Source organism: Coregonus clupeaformis, chromosome 33 (genome assembly GCF_020615455.1).
Source record: "Coregonus clupeaformis isolate EN_2021a chromosome 33, ASM2061545v1, whole genome shotgun sequence".
NCBI lineage: Eukaryota > Metazoa > Chordata > Actinopteri > Salmoniformes > Salmonidae > Coregonus > Coregonus clupeaformis.
Genome location: NC_059224.1, coordinates 25683442 through 25703236, shown reverse-complemented (window position 1 = coordinate 25703236; position 19795 = coordinate 25683442). Strand labels below are relative to the sequence as shown.

General features: G+C 44.0%; 1 protein-coding gene across 2 annotated transcripts in view; it reads right to left on the bottom strand.

Annotated features, from left to right (window-relative positions):
• The window catches only part of LOC121548907 (polypeptide N-acetylgalactosaminyltransferase 14-like), a 135732-nt gene that overhangs the window by 16666 nt on the left and 99271 nt on the right, over positions 1-19795 (bottom strand). For both annotated transcript variants that reach the window (XM_041860562.2, XM_045210243.1), the window contains 7 exons: positions 17853-17940; positions 16300-16384; positions 12112-12215; positions 7818-7944; positions 3908-4000; positions 3429-3512; positions 2275-2419 (listed from right to left, as the gene is read on the bottom strand). In XM_041860562.2, the coding sequence (XP_041716496.1) occupies positions 2275-2419; positions 3429-3512; positions 3908-4000; positions 7818-7944; positions 12112-12215; positions 16300-16384; positions 17853-17940 (726 nt within the window). The remainder of the gene's footprint in view (positions 1-2274; positions 2420-3428; positions 3513-3907; positions 4001-7817; positions 7945-12111; positions 12216-16299; positions 16385-17852; positions 17941-19795) is intronic.

Here is a 19795-nt window from a genome sequence, read left to right as displayed (position 1 = left end):
CTGCGATTGGATCTTACCATTCTGTCCGAGTATTCATTACAAAGACCAATAAATGTGTCATTCTCAAAACTTTTGACCACGACTGTACATGCTCGGCTATGAAAAGCCAACTGACATTTACTCCTGAAGTGCTGACCTGTTGCACCCTCTGTAACCACTGTGATTATTATTTGACCCTGCTGGTCACCTATGAACGTTTGAACATCTTGAAGAATCATCTAGCCTTAATGACCATGTACTCTTATAATCTCCACTGGCACAGCCAGAAGAGGATTGGCCACCCCTCAGAGCCTGGTTCCTCTCTGCCTTTCTAGGGAGTTTGTCCTAGCCATTGTGCTTCTACATCTGCATTGCTGCTCTTTGGGGTTTTAGGCTTGGTTTCTGTATAAGCACTTTGTGGCATCTGCTGATGTAAAAAGGGCTCTATAAATACATTTGATTGATTGATAGAGGCTATATAATAGAGCACAGACAGGCTGGTTGGATAAAGTCTGAGTAAGAACATCAATCCAGTCTTCCATATTGGCAGCTGCTGTGTTTTTGGCTGAATCTCTGTCTACTTTTATCAGAACACCTGAGAACCACCAGCCCGGACCATAACGAACAGCTGTGGCCAGTCTCATACTGAATCTACTTTGAGTGTCCTACCTAGACCTAGACACTTCTGCTATTCTTATACACTGGAATAATAACACACAACCGTTGGGCTACTATACTGCAGAAGCATAATAGGTCTAGTCTAAATGAATGCTGACACAATAATTATACAGTAGCCTGTTTTAGCATGTTTCAGCGCTGAATTAAAGCCAAATAAAGCATCATGTGCTTCCTAGGGAAATTATTTCGGAGAGAAAAAAAAACACACTCCTCCCGACCAAAACAAGTCTGACCAGCCTTTCTTTCCTTCTGCATAACACAAATCTCTATGATATCATCTGATTTACATAAACTAATGACCCATCAACAGCTAACACTTGGTCTTAGACAAAGTGTGTGTGTGTGTGTTTGTGTGTATGTGTATGTGTGTGTACGTGAGAGACAGAGATACGTGTACAGGGAGGTGCTGTGACAGCCGGTCACGGCGGTGAGAATGATCCTATCTGCAGAACAAGTGCTTGGGAATTGTCTGTGGAGGCGGAGAGGCGTTGAGCACTCGGGCAGGTCTGCTTGCTGGTGGCACTGACATCAGGTAGAACGAGAGACAGAGAGAGAGAGAGAGAGAGAGAGAGAGAGAGAGAGAGAGAGAGAGAGAGAGAGAGAGAGAGAGAGAGAGAGAGAGAGAGAGAGAGAGAGACAGAGAGACAGAGAGAGAGAGAGAGAGACAGAGACAGAGAGAGAGAGAGAGAGAGAGAGAGAGAGAGAGAGAGAGACAGAGACAGAGACAGAGACAGAGACAGAGAGAGAGAGAGAGAGAGAGAGAGAGAGAGAGAGAGAGAGAGAGAGACAGAGAGAGAGAGAGAGAGAGAGAGAGAGAGAGAGAGAGAGAGAGAGAGAGACAGAGAGAGAGAGACAGAGAGAGAGAGACAGAGACAGAGACAGAGAGAGAGAGAGAGAGAGAGAGAGAGAGAGAGAGAGAGAGAGAGAGAGAGAGAGAGGCATATAGACAGAGTGGGAGAAAAACTAATACAAGAAAGATTGATAGGGAGGAAGAAGGAAAGGAGAAGTGGAGAAAGAGGAAGAGGTAGAAAAAGATAGAGTGAGAGGGGTGGGGAAGGTAGAGAAAGAGAAAGAGGTAGAGAGAGATCGAGGTGTGTTAGCGAGCCAGTGTGTGAGACTGTCAGAGTGGGAGCAGCTCAGGCTGAATTCCACAAGTGCAAGATGATGCTTGTCTGCTCGAATTGTATAGAGACGGAAAGAAAACATGACAGGAGCAGTATGGATGGACGGGGAGAGAGGCTTAGCCCATGTTTGTTTTAACACAGTGTGTGTGCTGGAGAGGCTAATGAGGACAGATACTTTCTGACAGGGCATGGAGACAGCAGCCTGGGTTACATAGTACCTCTCTGTCAGTGAGTGTTGAAGCTGCTGGATTGGTGTGCAGAACAGCCCTTTAACCAGGCATTAGTAATAGAGTAGTAATGACTCTGGACTAGACTTTAGCTCTCTGTATTATTTGTGGGTATTGAGTCTGGTCTGGGATATAGCTCTCTGTCAGTGTGTGCTGAAGCTGGATTGACCCGTAGCTCTCAGTTTAGAGTCTTGAGCGGGCCATAGATAGACTGTTGAGTCTGCCTATTGAGTCTTGGCTGTTTGAATGTTGAGTGTAGGCCGTACCTGGTTGAGTGCTGGCACAGATTTGGTCCCAATGCAGGGTGCCAGTGTGAGAGATGGGAGGTCCTGTCCCTCCAGCTTCCGTGACTCCAGACAATTCTGTCTTTGACGAATCACCCCCGACTTAGAGTCCGAATCATCCGGCACTCTGAAAATACACAACACACATTTTATAAATGTATTTTCTTGATTTAGAGTATATTCCACAATGCAGAATACGAGGCAGATGTATCATCTCTGAATGTAATGTGTTGATACTCACGCCTGGGATAGATTCATGGTGGCGTTTTTACATGCACATAAATAACTATTTATTATAGTGATTAAAATTGAGGCTAGTGTGTCATGTTCCATGGCCTGGCATTAACGCTTCCTCAGACAATGTCTGAACTGAATTTCAATAAATAATCAAATGTACAGGAAGAAATAGCTGTTCACATGACAGAGCCATTTATCAGAGGTAGGCAGAACCTACGGCTTTGGGGAGGGGGGCTGTGTGTGTGTGTTTGTGTGTGTGTGAGGTAAGTAATGTGGTCTGTTGCCAGTGTGGGTTTGTGGAAGCTTTACAGCCCAGCTCATTCACTTAGTCAGCAAACAGGAACCTGGAACCAGCAGCAGTGAATCCATCACCCCCCCACCATAGTTAACGATACTCATATCCCTTATATCCTCTGCGTGCTCTGCAAGTGTTTTGTAATAGCCTACGACTGTACTTCTCTCTGTATCTCACTCTCTATCTCTTGTATGTCTCTTTAACATTCTCTGTCTATACTCTTCCTCACTACTGTCCTTTCACTGGGACTTGTTCTCCCTATATAAACTTTCTCTCGATTCACCTTTTTCTTCAACGATCGTTTTACAGTCTTTTTTTCTTAGTATGCAATTAACGGTGGTTCCAAGTCATCTAAAGGTCAGACCTCTCTCCCCTGAGTCCACATTGTTAATTTCAGTCCATGGGATTAACCTAAACTCCATCACGCCTGGCTGTTGTTGTATCAGTCAGATTGAGCTGCAAGCCTGGCTTTTGAAGCCAATGCCAGGGGGACAGAGCAATCAGGGGACAAAAAAAGAGAGGCCTGAATATAAAAAATAATAATTAATCTATTCTGAATGAACCATAATGGGATGTGTGTGAGTGGCCAGCCGCACACACTCACTTGAGCTCTGGGTAGACGTTGTCCAGATACCACTTGAAGGATTTGCACTTGAGAATCTTGCGGAGCTCTTCTCTGCCATGAATGCTGATAATAGAGAGAGATGGAAATTAATATTAGAGAGAGGAACCTTTTTATAATACTGCCCTGCTCTTATCAGAGAAAAGGCAGTGCTACACACTTACACACAGGCAAGCACATTGCTCCAATGTGTAATGCAGGGCAACCAAAAACACTCTCTTTAAATAACCTGAATGATATTGCTTGAACTGAACAGCCTACCTCGTTAATCTTGCTAAACCAGATGCAATGTATGTGTTCTCTAATATTTATCTTTATCAGCCCTCTATAGTATAGAAAATATAGCAGTAGAAGTGTATGTTATGTAGAAGTGTATGTTGTGTAGAAGTGTATGTTGTGTAGAAGTGTATGTTGTGTAGAAGTGTATGCTGTGTAGAAGTGTATGGTGATGTGTCACTCACTCTCCATAGGACTTGCCCCGTGCTGCAGGGCGAGCAGAGTAGTAGAAGAGTCTGAACTCGTCCATCCACACCTCCGCTGTGCGTCTGGTGTTCCTGCAACACAGCCAGTAGATCACACAGTAGGATTCAGTAGGCGTTTTACATTAGACCACTTTACTCCGGGGTGGGCCAGACTGCCGGTGTGAAAAGGCCTAGCGCGTATGTGACCAAAATAACCAGAAGCCAAGCCAGCCCTCGCACATTGGTCTCAAACACATTCCAAGAAAATTCGCTATCTCGCTTGCTAAAGATCAGCAGCAAAATAATAGATGTACTCCTGAGAGTTAAGTATACTGTATCATATTCCTTATGTCTAGCTCACAGTTTTCACTGAATGTTGTGGGCCTTATTACCATCCTAGTTCCATTTCATTACAGTTTGCATATTAAAATGAGGGCAAATACGTAATTGAGAATTCCATAATCCTCAGACCCAAACACACCATCCTGGTTCCTCTCGTGGACCTGCTACACCCAGACATTAAAGTCTGAGTGCCTCCCTGGCCTGAATACAAATTCATAGGTGAAGCGTTTCATGAAATGATGGGATTGGTCAATGGAACAGCGACTGAAGTGGATAAATAAACATTCTAGTACACTTTTAAAGCTAGATGACTTTCCGCCTCTGTTTTAGTATAGAGATGAGGGATGAGCGTGGAGAAATGTACAGCGCCTTGCAAATGTATTCATCCCCCTTGGCGTTTTTCCTATTTTGTTGCATTACAACCTGTAATTTAAATAGATTTTTATTTGGATTTCATGTAATGGACATACACAAAATAGTTTAAATTGGTGAAGTGAAATGAAAAACATAACTTGTTTCAAAAAATTCAAAAAAATAAATACAAGTGGTGCGTGCATACAGTATGTATTCACCCCCTTTGCTATGAAGCCCCTAAATAAGATCTGGTGCAACCAATTACCTTCAGAAGTCACATAATTAGTTAAATAAAGTCCACCTGTGTGCAATCTAAGTGTCTCAGACTCTGGGGCGCTGTTCTGAAAGTCCCCAGAGTCTGCAACACAACTAAGCAAAGGGCACCACCAAGCAAGCGGCACCATGAAGATGAAGGAGCTCTCCAAACAGGTCAGGGACAAAGTTGTGTAGAAGTACAGATCAGGATTGGGTTATAAAAAAAAATATCTGAAACTTTTAACATCCCACGGAGCACCCTTAAATCCATTATTAAAAAATGGAAAGAATATGGCACCACAACAAACCTGCCAAGAGAGGGCCGCCCACCAAAACTCACAGACCAGGCAGGGAGGGCATTAATCAGAGAGGCAACAAAGAAACCAAAGATAACCCTGAAGGAGCTGCAAAGCTCCACAGCGGAGATTGGAGTATCTGTCCATAGGACCACTTCAAGCCGTACACGCCACAGAGCTGGGCTTTACGGAAGAGTGGCCAGAAAAAACCCATTACTTAAAGGAAAAAATAAGCAAACACGTTTGGTGTTCACCAAATGCCATGTGGGAGACTCCCCAAACATTTGGAAGAAGGTACTCTGGTCAGATGAGACTAAAATTGAGCTTTTTGGCCATCATGGAAAACGCTATTTCTGGCGCAAACCCAACACCTCTCATCACCCCGAGAACACCATCCCCACAGTGAAGCATGGTGGTGGCAGCATCATGCTGTGGGGATGTTTTTCATCAGAAGGGACTGGGAAACTGGTCAGAATTGAAGGAATGATGGATGGCGCTACATACAGGGAAATTCTTGAGGGAAACCTGTTTCAGTCTTCCAGAGATTTGAGACTGGGACGGAGGTTCACCTTCAAGCAGGACAATGACCTTAAGCATACTGCTAAAGCAACACTCAAGTGGTTTAAGGGGAAACATTTAAATGTCTTGGAATGGCCTAGTCAAAGCCCAGACCTCAATCCAATTGAGAATCTGTGGTATGACTTAAAGATTGCTGTACACCAGTGGAACCCATCCAACTTGAAGGAGCTGGAGCAGTTTTGCCTTGAAGAATGGGCAAAACTCCCAGTGGCTAGATGTGCCAAGCTTATAGAGACATACCCCAAGAGACTTGCAGCTGTAATTGCTGCAAAAGGTGGCTCTACAAAGTATTGACTTTGGGGGGGGGGTGAATAGTTCTGTTTTTTTGTCTTATCTCTAAAGTCTCTAAAGTTGTAGGCATGTTGTGTAAATCAAATGATACAAACCCCCAATTCCAGGTTGTAAGGCAACAAAATAGGAAAAATGCCAAGGGGGGTGAATACTTTCGCAAGGCACTGTAACCACTCTCAAATTCCTACACCGAGCTATGGATGCAAGGACTATTCATCCATTATAACAAAATTATGGTTTTACGTTGTTTACAAACATTGGAGTAAAACAAGCTTATATTTTGGGTTCTGATGGGGTACGACAGTTGAACTAAGCTCATGAGGCATTTAAAAGATATATACTTCAAGAATCAATGGGTATATATAATTAATTAATAAGTCAAAAAATGGATGAAGCAACTGCAGATTCTAGCGTTAAAGGGTCCATTCCAGTGCATCTCTAGCAGAATGCACTGTCCTGTACAGCTAATTCAACTAGTCTACAGCCCTGCCCTATCCTATCCCCTTGGTCCTCACAGGCAGCAACACAAACTTTCGGCCTACTGTACCCCCTGCTGTTTTATATTCCTTTGAAGTTCACACATCACATCTCTCCTTTGCACCTTACACTCAACACTACTGTTAAACAGCCTGGGTTCTGAGCAGAAGCAGAAAGAAAAGGGCGTAACGTATTGTAACACAAATGACAGTGATATTGTGCTAAGAGCGGAGCACATGGAGAGAACAGGTGAAGAAATTACACATCATTATCAGTGGGCATGCTGAGCATCCCCCCAGGACATGAAATCAAACATCATACTTGGAGCAATTATTCATTAACTCGGCTGAACTATGTTAGACATACACATTTTGTTGACAGGATTAATGAAATATTCATTGTGTGTTCTAATGTGTTTTGTGTTGTAAGTAAAGAGAGATAGCTAATCAGTGAACCAACAGTGAACACACACTGCCAGTCAGTCAAAGGAGATGCAGCCAAGTCAAGGGGTGATTTTTACACAACAACAAATTTTCTGAAACTGCTCTGTAATCAAATCAAATAGTGTGTTGTTCGCTTTACATAGTCAGACCATGCCGTGACTTTCCTGAATGCTAATTGCAAATGAGAAATACAAATAAAGAAAACTGTCGATAATTGCATTGTTAACCAAGGGCAGCAATTCAGATTCATGTCAAAGTTAAACATTTGATAAAAGACGATATGTTTCACAAAGTTTTCAGATTAAATAATATAATTTGTGCACACACACAATTAGCTGACTAAATCCCTGTCAAACACAGTAGGAACATGATCCTAATCCTTAATATGGAGAGTGCAGGAAACAATAGAGCTTAGCATAATACATTCAAAAGACAATGTTTGGCAAAGCTTAAGAGCAAACTACAGCAATTTCTTTCATTTATATTTACCACGTTCGCTGCAAATCTGTTCCCACTATTGGGTTGCATTGCACTAATATTGGCCTACCTCTCACACGAACAATGTAAAAACAGCTAAATATTTCAGTAGTACATATGAAGTATTACAATGCAGCACCTATTTTGGCTGTCATTTTGGCTTTTTTTATTTTGAGGCCAGCTGTAAGAGGCATCTCACATGAACAATATGAATTCAGCCCAATAAACGCATACAGCATCGAGTGGTACAGTCACAGTGCAGTACTTTGGTTGTCGTGGGTTACCTTGTTATTTTGGAGAAGGCAGGCAGATAGACACACTAAGATGTAGGTCTGGATGTTGTTGTTTTTGTATTTTGGAGCAGGCAGATACAGTACAGATGGAGTCAGGTCTTACTTGATGTATGTGTTGGCGTTGCCCTCAGGGAATATGTAGGGGTGTTTCTTGCGGAAAACGTGGCCGACCCTGCTGCAGGGGATAATCTCCAGGCTCCCTCCACACATCCACACCCGGAACGAGATCTCTACACACACACACACACACACACACACACACACACACACAGACCACACACACACACACAGACCACACACAACACACAGCTACCATTAGTTACCATTGTCCCATGGAATAGCTCAGGGGACAGCCATGACCCACAAAGAGCAGCACTGTATTGCATGCGCAGTGCTTGTAGACAGTATGAGTTCTGTGTGAGAGGAGGTTCAGTAGGACAACAGAGAGTCCTAAGGCAGGGACAGGCAGGGACAGGAGAGCTGAAATTCGAACACACACAGTATTACAAAGTGTTATTGGAAATCTACAAGTGAAACCAGGTTAGAATATATACTCCTGGTAAGAAGTTATTTTGTTTCTCGTTCCATTACAATCCATAAACATTACCCACCATCATCTGTATATGGGGCAACTCTGACGCCTTGAATATTTGATAACATGCTTGTTGCCTCATATCTCAGGTTTAAACTCTCATGTTTAAATCTGCCGTGTCCTCTGCTCATTTAGAAGTGCACCACCAGCCACATGAATGTAAATAAACATGTCCCTCCATGGCCTGGTCTTATTTAGCCCAGGCTAATACAGTATAGACATCCAACAGAGTTGAAGTTTTGTAGCCTCAAACACAGCCTATAAAATGATGCTTCCTTTTTCGGAGTAACATTCTCAAAACATTTCCAATGAGCCTCTGAACTTTTTCAACATTTCAAAGTGTCAAAGGGAGAGGTGTGAGGGAGATGGAGAAGGAGAGAGACATTGTGTGTATGTTTGTGTGTGTGTGTGTGTGTGAGAGAGAGAGAGAGAGAGAGAGAGAGAGAGAGAGAGAGAGAGAGAGAGAGAGAGAGAGAGAGAGAGAGAGAGAGAGATAGAGAGAGAATGAGAGAGAGAGAGAGAGAGAATGAAAGAGAGAGAGAGAGAATGAGAGAGAGCGAGAGAGAATGAGAGAGAGAGAGAGAATGAGAGAGAGTGAGAAAGAATGAGAGAGAGAATAATAAAGAGAATGAGAGCGAGAGAGAGAGATAAGTAAAATAGGCTAAAAATTAATAAGGAAATGAGCTCAACAGAGAAAAATGTCCTCATGTGAGCTACCTATATCCCCCCATTAGTATCCCCATACTTTACAGATGACAGCTTCTCCATCCTAGAGGGGGAGATCAACCATTTCCAGGCCCAGGGACATGTACTAGTCTGTGGCGTCCTAAATGCCAGAACTGGACAAGAACCTGACACCCTCAGCACACATGGGGACAAATACCTACCTGGAGGTGACATCATTCCCTCCCCCATTTGCCCCCCTAGACACAACTACAACAACATAACCAACAAAATCGGGTCACAACTCCTGCATCTCGGTCGGACGCTGGGTATGTACATAGTCAATGGTAGGCTTCGAGGGGACTCCTAAGGTAGGTACACATTTAGCTCATGTCTTGGCAGTAGTACTGTAGACTACTTTATCACTGACCTCAACCCAAATTCTCTTAGAGTGTTCACAGTCAGCCCACTGACACCCCTATCAGATCACAGCAAAATCACAATCTACTTGAACAGAGCAATACTCAATCATGAGGCATCAAAGCCAAAGGAACTGAATAGTATTAAGAAATGCTATAGATGGAAGGAAAGTAGTTTTGAAATCTACCAAAAAACAATTAGGCAACAACAAATTCAATCCCTTCTAGACAATTTCCTGGACAAAACATTTCACTGTAATAGTGAAGGTGTAAACTTGGCAGTAGAGAACCTAAACAGTATATTTGACCTCTCAGCTTCCCTATCAAATCTACAAATTTCAAACAGAAAACCGAAGAAAATTAACAACAATGACAAATGGTTTGATGAAGAATTCAAAAACCTAAGAAAGAAATTGAGAAACCTATCCAACCAAAAACATAGAGACCCAGAAAACCTGAGCCTACGCCTTCACTATGGTGAATCACTAAAACAGTACAGAAATACACTACGGAAAAAGAAGGAACAGCACGTCAGAAATCAGCTCAATGTAATGGAAGATTCCATAGACTCTAACCACTTTTGGGAAAATTGGAAAACACTAAACAAACAACAACACGAAGAGTTATCTATCCAAAACGGAGATGTATGGGTAAACCACTTCTCCAATCTTTTTGGCCATATAACAAAGAACAAACAGCAAAAACATATACATGATCAAATACAAATCTTAGAATCAACTACTAAAGACTACCAGAACCCACTAATATTCCCCAATATTTGGAACCAAGGACTGATCACCCCAATCCACAAAAGTGGAGACAAATTCGACCACAATAACTACGGTGGAATATACGTCAACAACAACCTTGGGAAAATCCTCTGCATTATTATTAACAGCAGACTCGTACATTTCCTCAGTGAAAACAATGTACTGAGCAAATGTCAAATTGGCTTTTTACCAAATTACAGTACGACAGACCACGTATTCACCCTGCACACCCTAATTGACAAACAAACAAACCAAAACAACAGCAAAGTCTTCTCATGCTTTGTTGATTTCAAAAAAGCTTTTGACTCAATTTGGCATGAGGGCCTGCTATACAAATTGATGGACCCCACAGAGCCCCAGGACAGCAACCCAATTAGACCCAACCAAATCATGAGAAAACAAAAAGATAATTACTTGACAAATTGGAAAGAGTTTACAAAAAAACAGAGTAAACTAGAATGCTATTTGGCCCTAAACAGAGAGTACACAGTGGCAGAATACCTGACCACTGTGACTAACCCAAAACTAAGGAAATCGTTGTCTATGTACAGACTCAGTGAGCATAGCCTTGCTATTGAGAAAGGCCGCCGAAGGTAGACCTGGCTCTCAAGAGAAGACAGGCTATGTGCACACTGCTCACAAAAAATGAAAAATCTGTCGATGTGCCCTTAAGCAAGGCACTTAACCCTAATTGCTCCTGTAAGTCGCTCTGGATAAGAGCGTCTGCTAAATGACTAAAAATGTAAATGTAAATACAACCTATGTATTTTTTTTGTCATGTTTATTTATTTTCCTTTTTGTACTTTAACTATTTGCACATCATAACACTTATTTTGGAACTTTTGTGAGTGTAATGTTTACTGTTAATTTTTAATTGTTTATTTCACTTTTGTTTATTATCTATTTCACATGCTTTGGCAATGTAAACATGTGTTTCCCATGCCAATAAAGCCCTTTAATTGAAATTAAAATTGAATTGAGAGAGAGAAATAAGAGACTGGGGAGAGAGAGAGAGAGAGAGAGAGAGAGAGAGAGAGAGAGAGAGAGAGAGAGAGAGAGAGAGAGAGAGAGAGAGAGAGAGAGAGAGAGAGAGAGAGAGAGAGAGAGAGAGAAATAGAAGTCTCTTCTATCTCTCTCTCTCTCTCTCTCTCTCTCTCTCTCTCTCTCTAGCTTGTGGGGAAGATGAAGAGAAAGTGAGAGAAAGAGGAAGAAGGAGAGTATTCTATTCCAGTCTTACTGTACTCGTCTCTACTCCTTTCTTTATTGATCTGAACAGCAGCAGTACAGTCAGGAGAAACTGTCTGTCTATTATGTGAACCCCAGCATCCTTCTGCCAGAGATACATGGGAGAGTGCTAGTCAGCCTCCTGGCCTTTTAGAAACTGTAATAAACTATGAATCATTCCCACCACTACCTCGGTTAGCCCTGGCTGCTGTGCACAACTCGCCTGCAGATGTACCTGACAGGAGCAAGCATGAAGCAGGGAAGAGAAGTGCTCACGCTACCTATTGCTCCAAGGGCGTCTGGCTAGGACTGGAATAGCTGCAATGTTACACTCTCTCTAGCTTGTTTCACAGTGGTGTGCTGTTATGCTGGACAATGATTGGTCATATAAAATTCTGCTTAATATTTGTGTCTTCTTGACTCTTGCTGTTTCAACTATACAATAAGTGTTAGAAGCCCATCATATGGAAAGGGTTCGATTGATTTAAAAAAGTATCACTTTTTGGGGTTTGGGACTGTGGTAATGACTTCCAACACAATTAATCAACTGTCCCGCTTTAGTAAGAAAAGGTCTCGAGGCGAAGGCAACCTTGAGCAGACAGAAATAATTTTGTCAGCTATAGAGGCAGGCTCCTAGTGCTGACAGACTACAACAGTTCAGGTGCTCTCAGGCAACACAATAGCCAATCCCCTCAACCAAGCTCCGGCCCAGTCAGATGACTCACTCACCAAAGTTCTCCCCGCCCCAGATGTCCATGGCTGTGTCATACTTCCCCAGGTGGTTGAACCACGACTTGTCAATCACAAACAGCCCTCCGGCGATGATGGGCGTCCTGCAGGAGAGAATATTCAGGGAATATTATATTGTGGAACATTGACTGGATGGGTAGATTTGAGATAGTTTGTTGTATGTTTTTGTAGACATTAAGAACACTTTATGATAGATCCAGGTGGCTGGTAGAAGAGTCCAAACTTATATCTAAACTCTCTCCATCTCCACACGGCTGAGTGTTGCTGATGTGAATAATGATGCTGGCCCGGCCCGGCCCAGTGAGTGTGTGTGAGCCGCTGAGTAAAATGTAAATTGATTGAGTGATACAGGAGCCAGCCGGGGCAGACGGGCGGGTGGGCAGGGCTGAACCGGCTGACAAGCAGAGGCGAGTCAGACGTGTAAGAGGAAACCTTCTCATTTTCAGGCAGAAGCTGAAGCTGCACCCAGGCCCTCCATGGAGTGCTAACCGGGACCTATCTAATACAATTCACTCAGCACAGGATGAAACAAAGGCAGAAAGAGAGAGAGAGAGAGAGAGAGAGAGAGAGAGAGAGAGAGAGAGAGAGAGGTGAAATAAAATGAAAAGATAGAAAGAGGAGGAAGAGAGAGGAGTACACTCTTAGAAAAGGTGTCCCCATAGGAGAACCCTTTGAATAAATATTTTTGGTTCCATGTAAATCCTTTTCCACAGAGGGTTCTACATGGAACCCAAAAGAGTTCTACCTGGAACCAAAATGGATTTTACCTGGAACCAAAAAGGGTTCTCCTATGGGGACAGCCAAAGAACCCTTTCGGAACCCTTTTTTCTAAGTGAGAGAGAGAGAGAGAGAGAGAGAGAGAGAGAGAGAGAGAGAGAGAGAGAGAGAGCCCTCCTCATGTTGCTGACTTTAAGGCAAGCCATTTTCAATTCACCTGCTTTTCTTTTGAACGATGAGGAGCATTGTCTCCTGTCTAGAATAGACACGCCATGATGCTCTCTGGCGTCAACAACATTCTCCACATTCATTTTCTCTTTTCTCACAGCTGTTTCTCATTTCCTGTCTCTGTCTGCAGAACTTGAGTCATTTAGTTTGACCAATGATGACAGAGGGGAATTGATTCTGGAGGCAATACCACTTTCTCTGGTCATCTATAACGTCTCCGTAGTGCACTTAAGGCTATGACTTAAAAAGGTAGCACCTAATAGATACACTACATATACAAAAGTATGTGGACACCCCTTCAAATTAGTGGATTCGGCTATTTCAGCCACTGTTGCTGACAGGTGTATAAAATCGAGCACACAGTCATGAAATCTCCACAAACATTGGCAGTAGAATGACCTTACTGAAGAGCTTAGTGGCTTTCAACGTGGCACTGTCGTAAGGTGCCACCTTTCCAACAAGTCAGTCCGTCAAATTTCTGCCCTGCTAGAGCTGCACCGGTCAACTGTAAATGCTGTTATTGTGAAGTGGAAACGTCTAGGAGCAACAACGGCTCAGCCGCGAAGTGGTAGGCCACACAAGCTCACAGAAAGGGATCGCAGAGTGCTGAAGCGCGTAGCTACCGAATTCCAAATTGCCTCTGGAAGCAACGTCAGCACAAGAACTGTTCGTCGGGAGCGTCATGAAATGGGTTTCCGTGGCCGAGCAGCCGCAAACAAGTCTAAGATCACCATGTGAAATGCCAAGTGTCAGCTGGAGTTGTGTAAAGCTCGCCGCCATTGGACTCTGGAGCAGTGGAAACGCGTTCTCTGGAGTGATGAATCATGCTTCACCATCTGGCAGTCCGATGGACGAATCTGGGTTTGGCGGATGCCAGGAGAACGCTACCTGCCCGAATGCATAGTGCCAAATGTAAAGTTTGGTGGAGGAGGAATAATGGTCTGGGGCTGTTTTTCATGGTTCGGGCTAGGCCCCTTAGTTCCAGTGAAGAGAAATCTTAACACTTCAGCATACAATGACATTCTAGACAATTCTGTGCTTCCAACTTTGTGGCAACAGTTTGGGGAAGGCCCTTTCCTGTTTCAGCATGACAATTCCCCTGTGCACAAAGTGAGGTCCATACAGAAATTGTTTGTCGAGATTGGTGTGGAAGAACTTGACTGGCCTGCACAGAGCCCTGACCTCAACCCCATCGAACACATTTGGGATGAATTGGAATGCCGACTGCGAGCCAGGCCTAATCGCCCAACATCAGTGCACAACCTCACTAATGCTCTTGTGGCTGAATGGAAGAAAGGCCCCGCTGTTATAGCAGCAAAGGGGGGACCAACTCCATATTAATGCCCATGATTTTGGACGAGCAGGTGTCCACATACTTTTGATCATGTAGTGTACATTGACATCTGACAAAATACAACCCTCGCCAGCGATAACCTTGGCTGCATCCTGAACAGCTTTAGGCTGCATGTTTTCCTCCTGCATTTCAAACCTTGCATCAGGACATACTATTTCTGATAGTAATGATTCATGATTTATTGATTCAGCTTACTATACATGTATATCAGCATAAAGTCAGAAACAGCTTTATGAGGAAGCCTTGGGAAAGCCAAATGATTAAGTTCAGCCCAGACACACAATAAAACAGACAACGTGATGCTTCTTTATTTTGCAGCGAGACATCCTTTGTTGTATATTTCGCCTGCTGCAACATAAATATCTGCCAGACTGAATGAGTGTCGTCATAACAACAGAACAGAGCATTACAGGAGGAAATCATCATCGTTGGACAATGCTGTAAAACCCTGAGGCACACGCATCACCAAATCCTCCTTAGTTATTGCGGTCTTCCATTAACTACTGACTGTCCATAAATAGACCCCCACTGGAGAGAAGAAATTACAGAAAAGAACATGCCTATGACAAACAGATGACGATGGGACTGAATGACTGACTGAATGACTGAATGACTGAATGACTGAATGACTGACTGACTGACTGACTGACTGAATGACTGACTGAATGACTGAATGACTGAATGACTGAATGACTGAATGACTGACTGAGGGATGTAGGGTAGTGGACCATAGACACTCATCAGGAGAAGATGGGCGAAGGAGAGGACAGGTGAGGAGAGGGGAAGGGATGAAGGATGGAAGCACACACAGAGAGATGAGGAAAGAAGTATGAAGAGGAAACTAGAGTGGGGGGGGGAAAGAATAGAAGAGAGGTGCGAAAGGAAGAAAGGAAGAACAGAGGGAGAGATTAGTAGTTACTTCTTCAAGAAGTGTGAAGAGGAAACGAGGGGAGGAAAAAGAACAGAACAGAAAGAAGAGAGGAGATGAGAAGGGGAGATGAGAGGGGCCCTCCAGATTGCCAAGTGGAGAGGTTCATTGTCTTACTCATTTCTCAAGTGGAGGGAAGATGTTAGCCCACAGCCAAGCATCTCTGTGACACTGTCCCCAGCCCTGACGTACTGCCTGGCGTGTCAGACTGTCAGACTGGCAGGAGCCAAGGCTCTCAATCACCGCACAGCACGGTGAATATTCATGATGGAAACAAACATTTGCATTTATGCAGAGTGACAACAGTATCGTCTTTTCTTAGAAAATATGTTCCTTCCTGTACCTGGATAATAATTATGATGGGAAATGAACAGAGAGCGACAGAGAGTGAAAGAAAGAGAGATGTGTGAGAGAGATCAATCAATCATTCTAGCCAAGCATTAAAATGATCTGCCCTGGATTCAGAGCCACCTGGGGCCAGGAGGATTAAAGAGGATCAAATCTCTTTGGATGAAATAATGCAAAGGTGCTTTAATCGGCTGTGGTCCGGTGTCCTCTCTGAACTCCTTTGGGCTGCTTTCTCATTAATCGTGCTGCTGCTATCTCTGCAGAGATCAATGGTTTAACTGCCTCTACCAGGTGCTGCTTTCTAGCCCGTCTCTCCCTCTCTCTCCCCTGATGGACTGTTTAGATCACAGTGCAGTGAAAGACCTCAGGGAGATAATTCATTCCACTGCTGCTCCATCAGATGAAAAAGTAAAAGCATGGCTGCATGCTGCCGGTCACTGGACTTGAGGACGGAGGGACGGATGGCCAGGCAGGCAAGCAGGGCACCCCCTCCTCTCCTACTTCCCTCCTCTATCGCTCCATCCCTCCCCTTTCATCTGCAGCCAGACCAGACCGTCCCCTAATATCCGTCTTTATGCTTCCTTTCACTTACTTAATGGGTTCGGTGGGGTCAGCTCTCCTGGCTTTCTGCTCAGCAGACAACTGCTCCCACTTGAAATGTAGACTCCAGTCGAAGCCTGCGGCAGAGAGCGAGAGAGAGATAATCACAACACGAACTGGGAATGAGGGAGGGTGAAGGAGAGAGGGAGGGAGAGAGAGAGAAAGAGAGAGAGAGAGGGTAAGTCAGGGGAGGGTCAGGAGGAGAGCATTGCTTGTCAGAATGAAGATTCAGAAGAAGTAGAAATATGGAAAGAGGGAGAGGAAGAAAACTGTTTTTAGAAAAGAAAGGAAGGCGAGTCAGAGGAGATCAGTGCAGGTCAGAGAGAAGGGGACCAAACGACTACTTACACAAGGATAATGGGAAGAGAGGGTTGAGGAGGAGGGTGAACTGTAAAGGCGGGGTCGATTATAGAATGCTGCAGCAGCCTCACATCCACAGAATCCCCCTTCCTTCCTTCCTTCCTTCCTTCCTTCCTTCCTTCCTTCCTTCCTTCCTTCCTTCCTTCCTTCCTTCCTTCCTTCCTTCCTTCCTTCCTTCCTTCCTTCCTTCATCACACGCTTTATTAATCTCTGGCAGAACACTGTCAATAATTACAGCCACCATTCCTGCTAACGTCTCCTATTTCATTACTCTAATGATTAATTATGGCTGATTATGGCCCATTGGCTAATGGCTGATCTGGCCTGACCCTTTGGAATGACCTTTACACAAGAGCTTTTTAATAGCCCAGCCCATCCCGTCCTATCCTGAGACAGACGCAGTGCCCTTGATGTCTTCAAATATATGCATGAGAAGACCAATGCATATTTCTCTCAATTAATAAAGTATGTACCTGTGTGTAGATGTGTCTGCATGTGTGTGTGAGCATAGACGTGTGTATATGTGTGTGTCTGCGAGTGCATGCTGCCTATGTGTGTTTCTGTGCGCGTCTCAGTATGTGTGTGTGTGTGTGTGTATGTGTGTGCAGGGGAGAGAGAGAGGATTTGGCAGGCAGACCCAGGAGTGCTAGCGCAGCAGTCTGCAGGCAGGCAGGGCCGGGTCTCAGTGGATCGATGTGGCTCTATTGACACCACATCTTTTTCATGTTATGACAGATGGCTTCTTCAATAATTAAAATGTCCAATCTGAGGCCTAGGAGTATCATCCCCATTAATTGTCGTATCCAGTTCTCTGGGAACACTGATTGGAGCTGTTCATCTGGCCGTGTGTATGTGTGTGTGTTGTGTGTGTCTGTGTATGTGTGTGTGTGTGTGTGTGTGTGTGTGTGTGTGTGTGTGCGTGTGTGCGTGCGTGTTTGTGTGTGTGTGCGTAGCCTCTTCTAGCCAGGTAATGGAGACCTGGTAGCCTGGGGGAGGTAACGGAGAAGGAGAGGGATGGGGTCAGGAGTGAGGGATGAACAGATGGATAAGTCAGTGGAGAGAGGGAGGCACTAGAGAGGGTTGGAAAGAGGGCTGGAGAGATAAAGAGATGGATATAGAGAGGGAGGGACATAGATGTGGAGAGAGCAATGAAGATAGGGAGGTCAAGCCCTTATAGCTCCATACCTCCACGGAGGTCAGAGGAGGCTGCTACGTAGGCGAATGTATCCATGTTAATGATGTCGATCACTGGGCTCACCACACAGGTGGGGTCCTGGGGAGACAAGAGAGAGACTGGAGTCAGAGACCATGTTCAAAACATACAGTAACAATGGGATTTGATTGAATATTCATTATTAACAGTTCAGCAGCTGAAGTTAATGAGAAAGGTGTGGGTGTAATGAGGGGCATTGATGTGTTGCAGGGTACTGATTAAACATGCATTATGTTCATACAGTAGATCACACAGAAGTTTGGATGATGTTTCAGTCAATGCTCTGGAGCTCATTTACTAGTAGTTTGAGGTTAAGGAAATAACATGATAGAATGTCTACCTTTAGGAAATGTGATACATTGTGTTGGATTTCCTTATGAACTGCCGTTAGAATTTCTTAAACGATGTGATAGTGTCTCAGGCTCATTGTCTTTCCCTCTAGGCTGCCCAGCTAATGTAAGGTATTGTACATCGATCAGTGTCTTTGATCAGATCAGACAGAGGGAAGAGGAGGTTAACAGGCGGTGTGTGAAAGTCTTCACACACACGTGCGCACCCATGCATACACACACTCTCACACACCAATCAGCATTCACACACACAAACTAGTCAGCGCTGACAGGCAGACACAAGCCCAGTCACAGTCAAAGCCCACGACAGAATCATCTTCAGCTGCTGATACACACACACAGACACAAACAGACACACACACACACACACACACACACACACACACACACAGTGACAGGCAGCATCCTGGGCGGTCTGACCATATCATCTGACATTTGATTCGCCTCCTCAGCTTCAGCATCCCGTTCAGCTCATGTCTCACACACGCTCATCTGCTCTTCTTCAAAAATATTTGTCTATAATCTCTCTATTCCCCCCCTCTTTCCCTCTTGTATTCTCTCTCTCACTCACTCTCTCGATCTCTGCCATGGTGTTTAGTCAAGGTGATTTGCCTTTTTGCCTGTGACACGAGAATACATACAGTGCCTTGCAAAAGTATTCATCCCCCTTGCCGTTTTTCCTATTTTGTTGCATTACAACCTGTAATTGAACTGGATTTTTATTTGGATTTCATGTAATGGACATACACAAAATAGTCCAAATTGGTGAAGTGAAATGAAAAAAATAACTTGTTTCAAAAAATTCAAAAAAATAAATAACGGAAAAGTGGTGCGTATTCACCCCCTTTGCTATGAAGCCCCTAAATAACATCTGGTGCAACCAATTACCTTCAGAAGTCACATAATTAATGTATGCACTAACTGTAAGTCGCTCTGGATAAGAGCGTCTGCTAAATGACTAGTATGTACAAATGTAAAATAAAGTCCACCTGTGTGCAATCTAAGTGTCACATGATCTCATTGACCTGCTCTGAAAGGCCCCAGAGTCTGCGACACCACTAAGCAAGGGGCACCACCAAGCAAGCGGCACCATGAAGACCAAGGAGCTCTCCAAACAGGTCAGGGACAAAGTTGTGGAGAAGTACAGATCAGGGTTGGGTTATAAAAAAATGTCCGAAACTTTGAACATCCCACGGAGCACCATTAAATCCATTATTAGAAAATGGAAAGAATATGGCACCACAACAAACCTGCCAAGAGAGGGCCGCCCACCAATACTCACGGACCAGGCAAGGAGGGCATTAATCAGAGAGGCAACAAAGAGACCAAAGATAACCATGAAGGAGCTGCAAAGCTCCAGAGCAGAGATTGCAGTATCTGTCCATAGGACCACTTCAAGCCGTACACTCCACAGAGCTGGGCTTTACGGAAGAGTGTCCAGAAAAAAGCCATTGCTTAAAGGAAAAAATAAGCAAACACGTTTGGTGTTCACCAAAAGGCATGTGGGAGACTCCCCAAACATTTGGAAGATGAGACTAAAATTGAGCTTTTTGGCAATTAAGGAA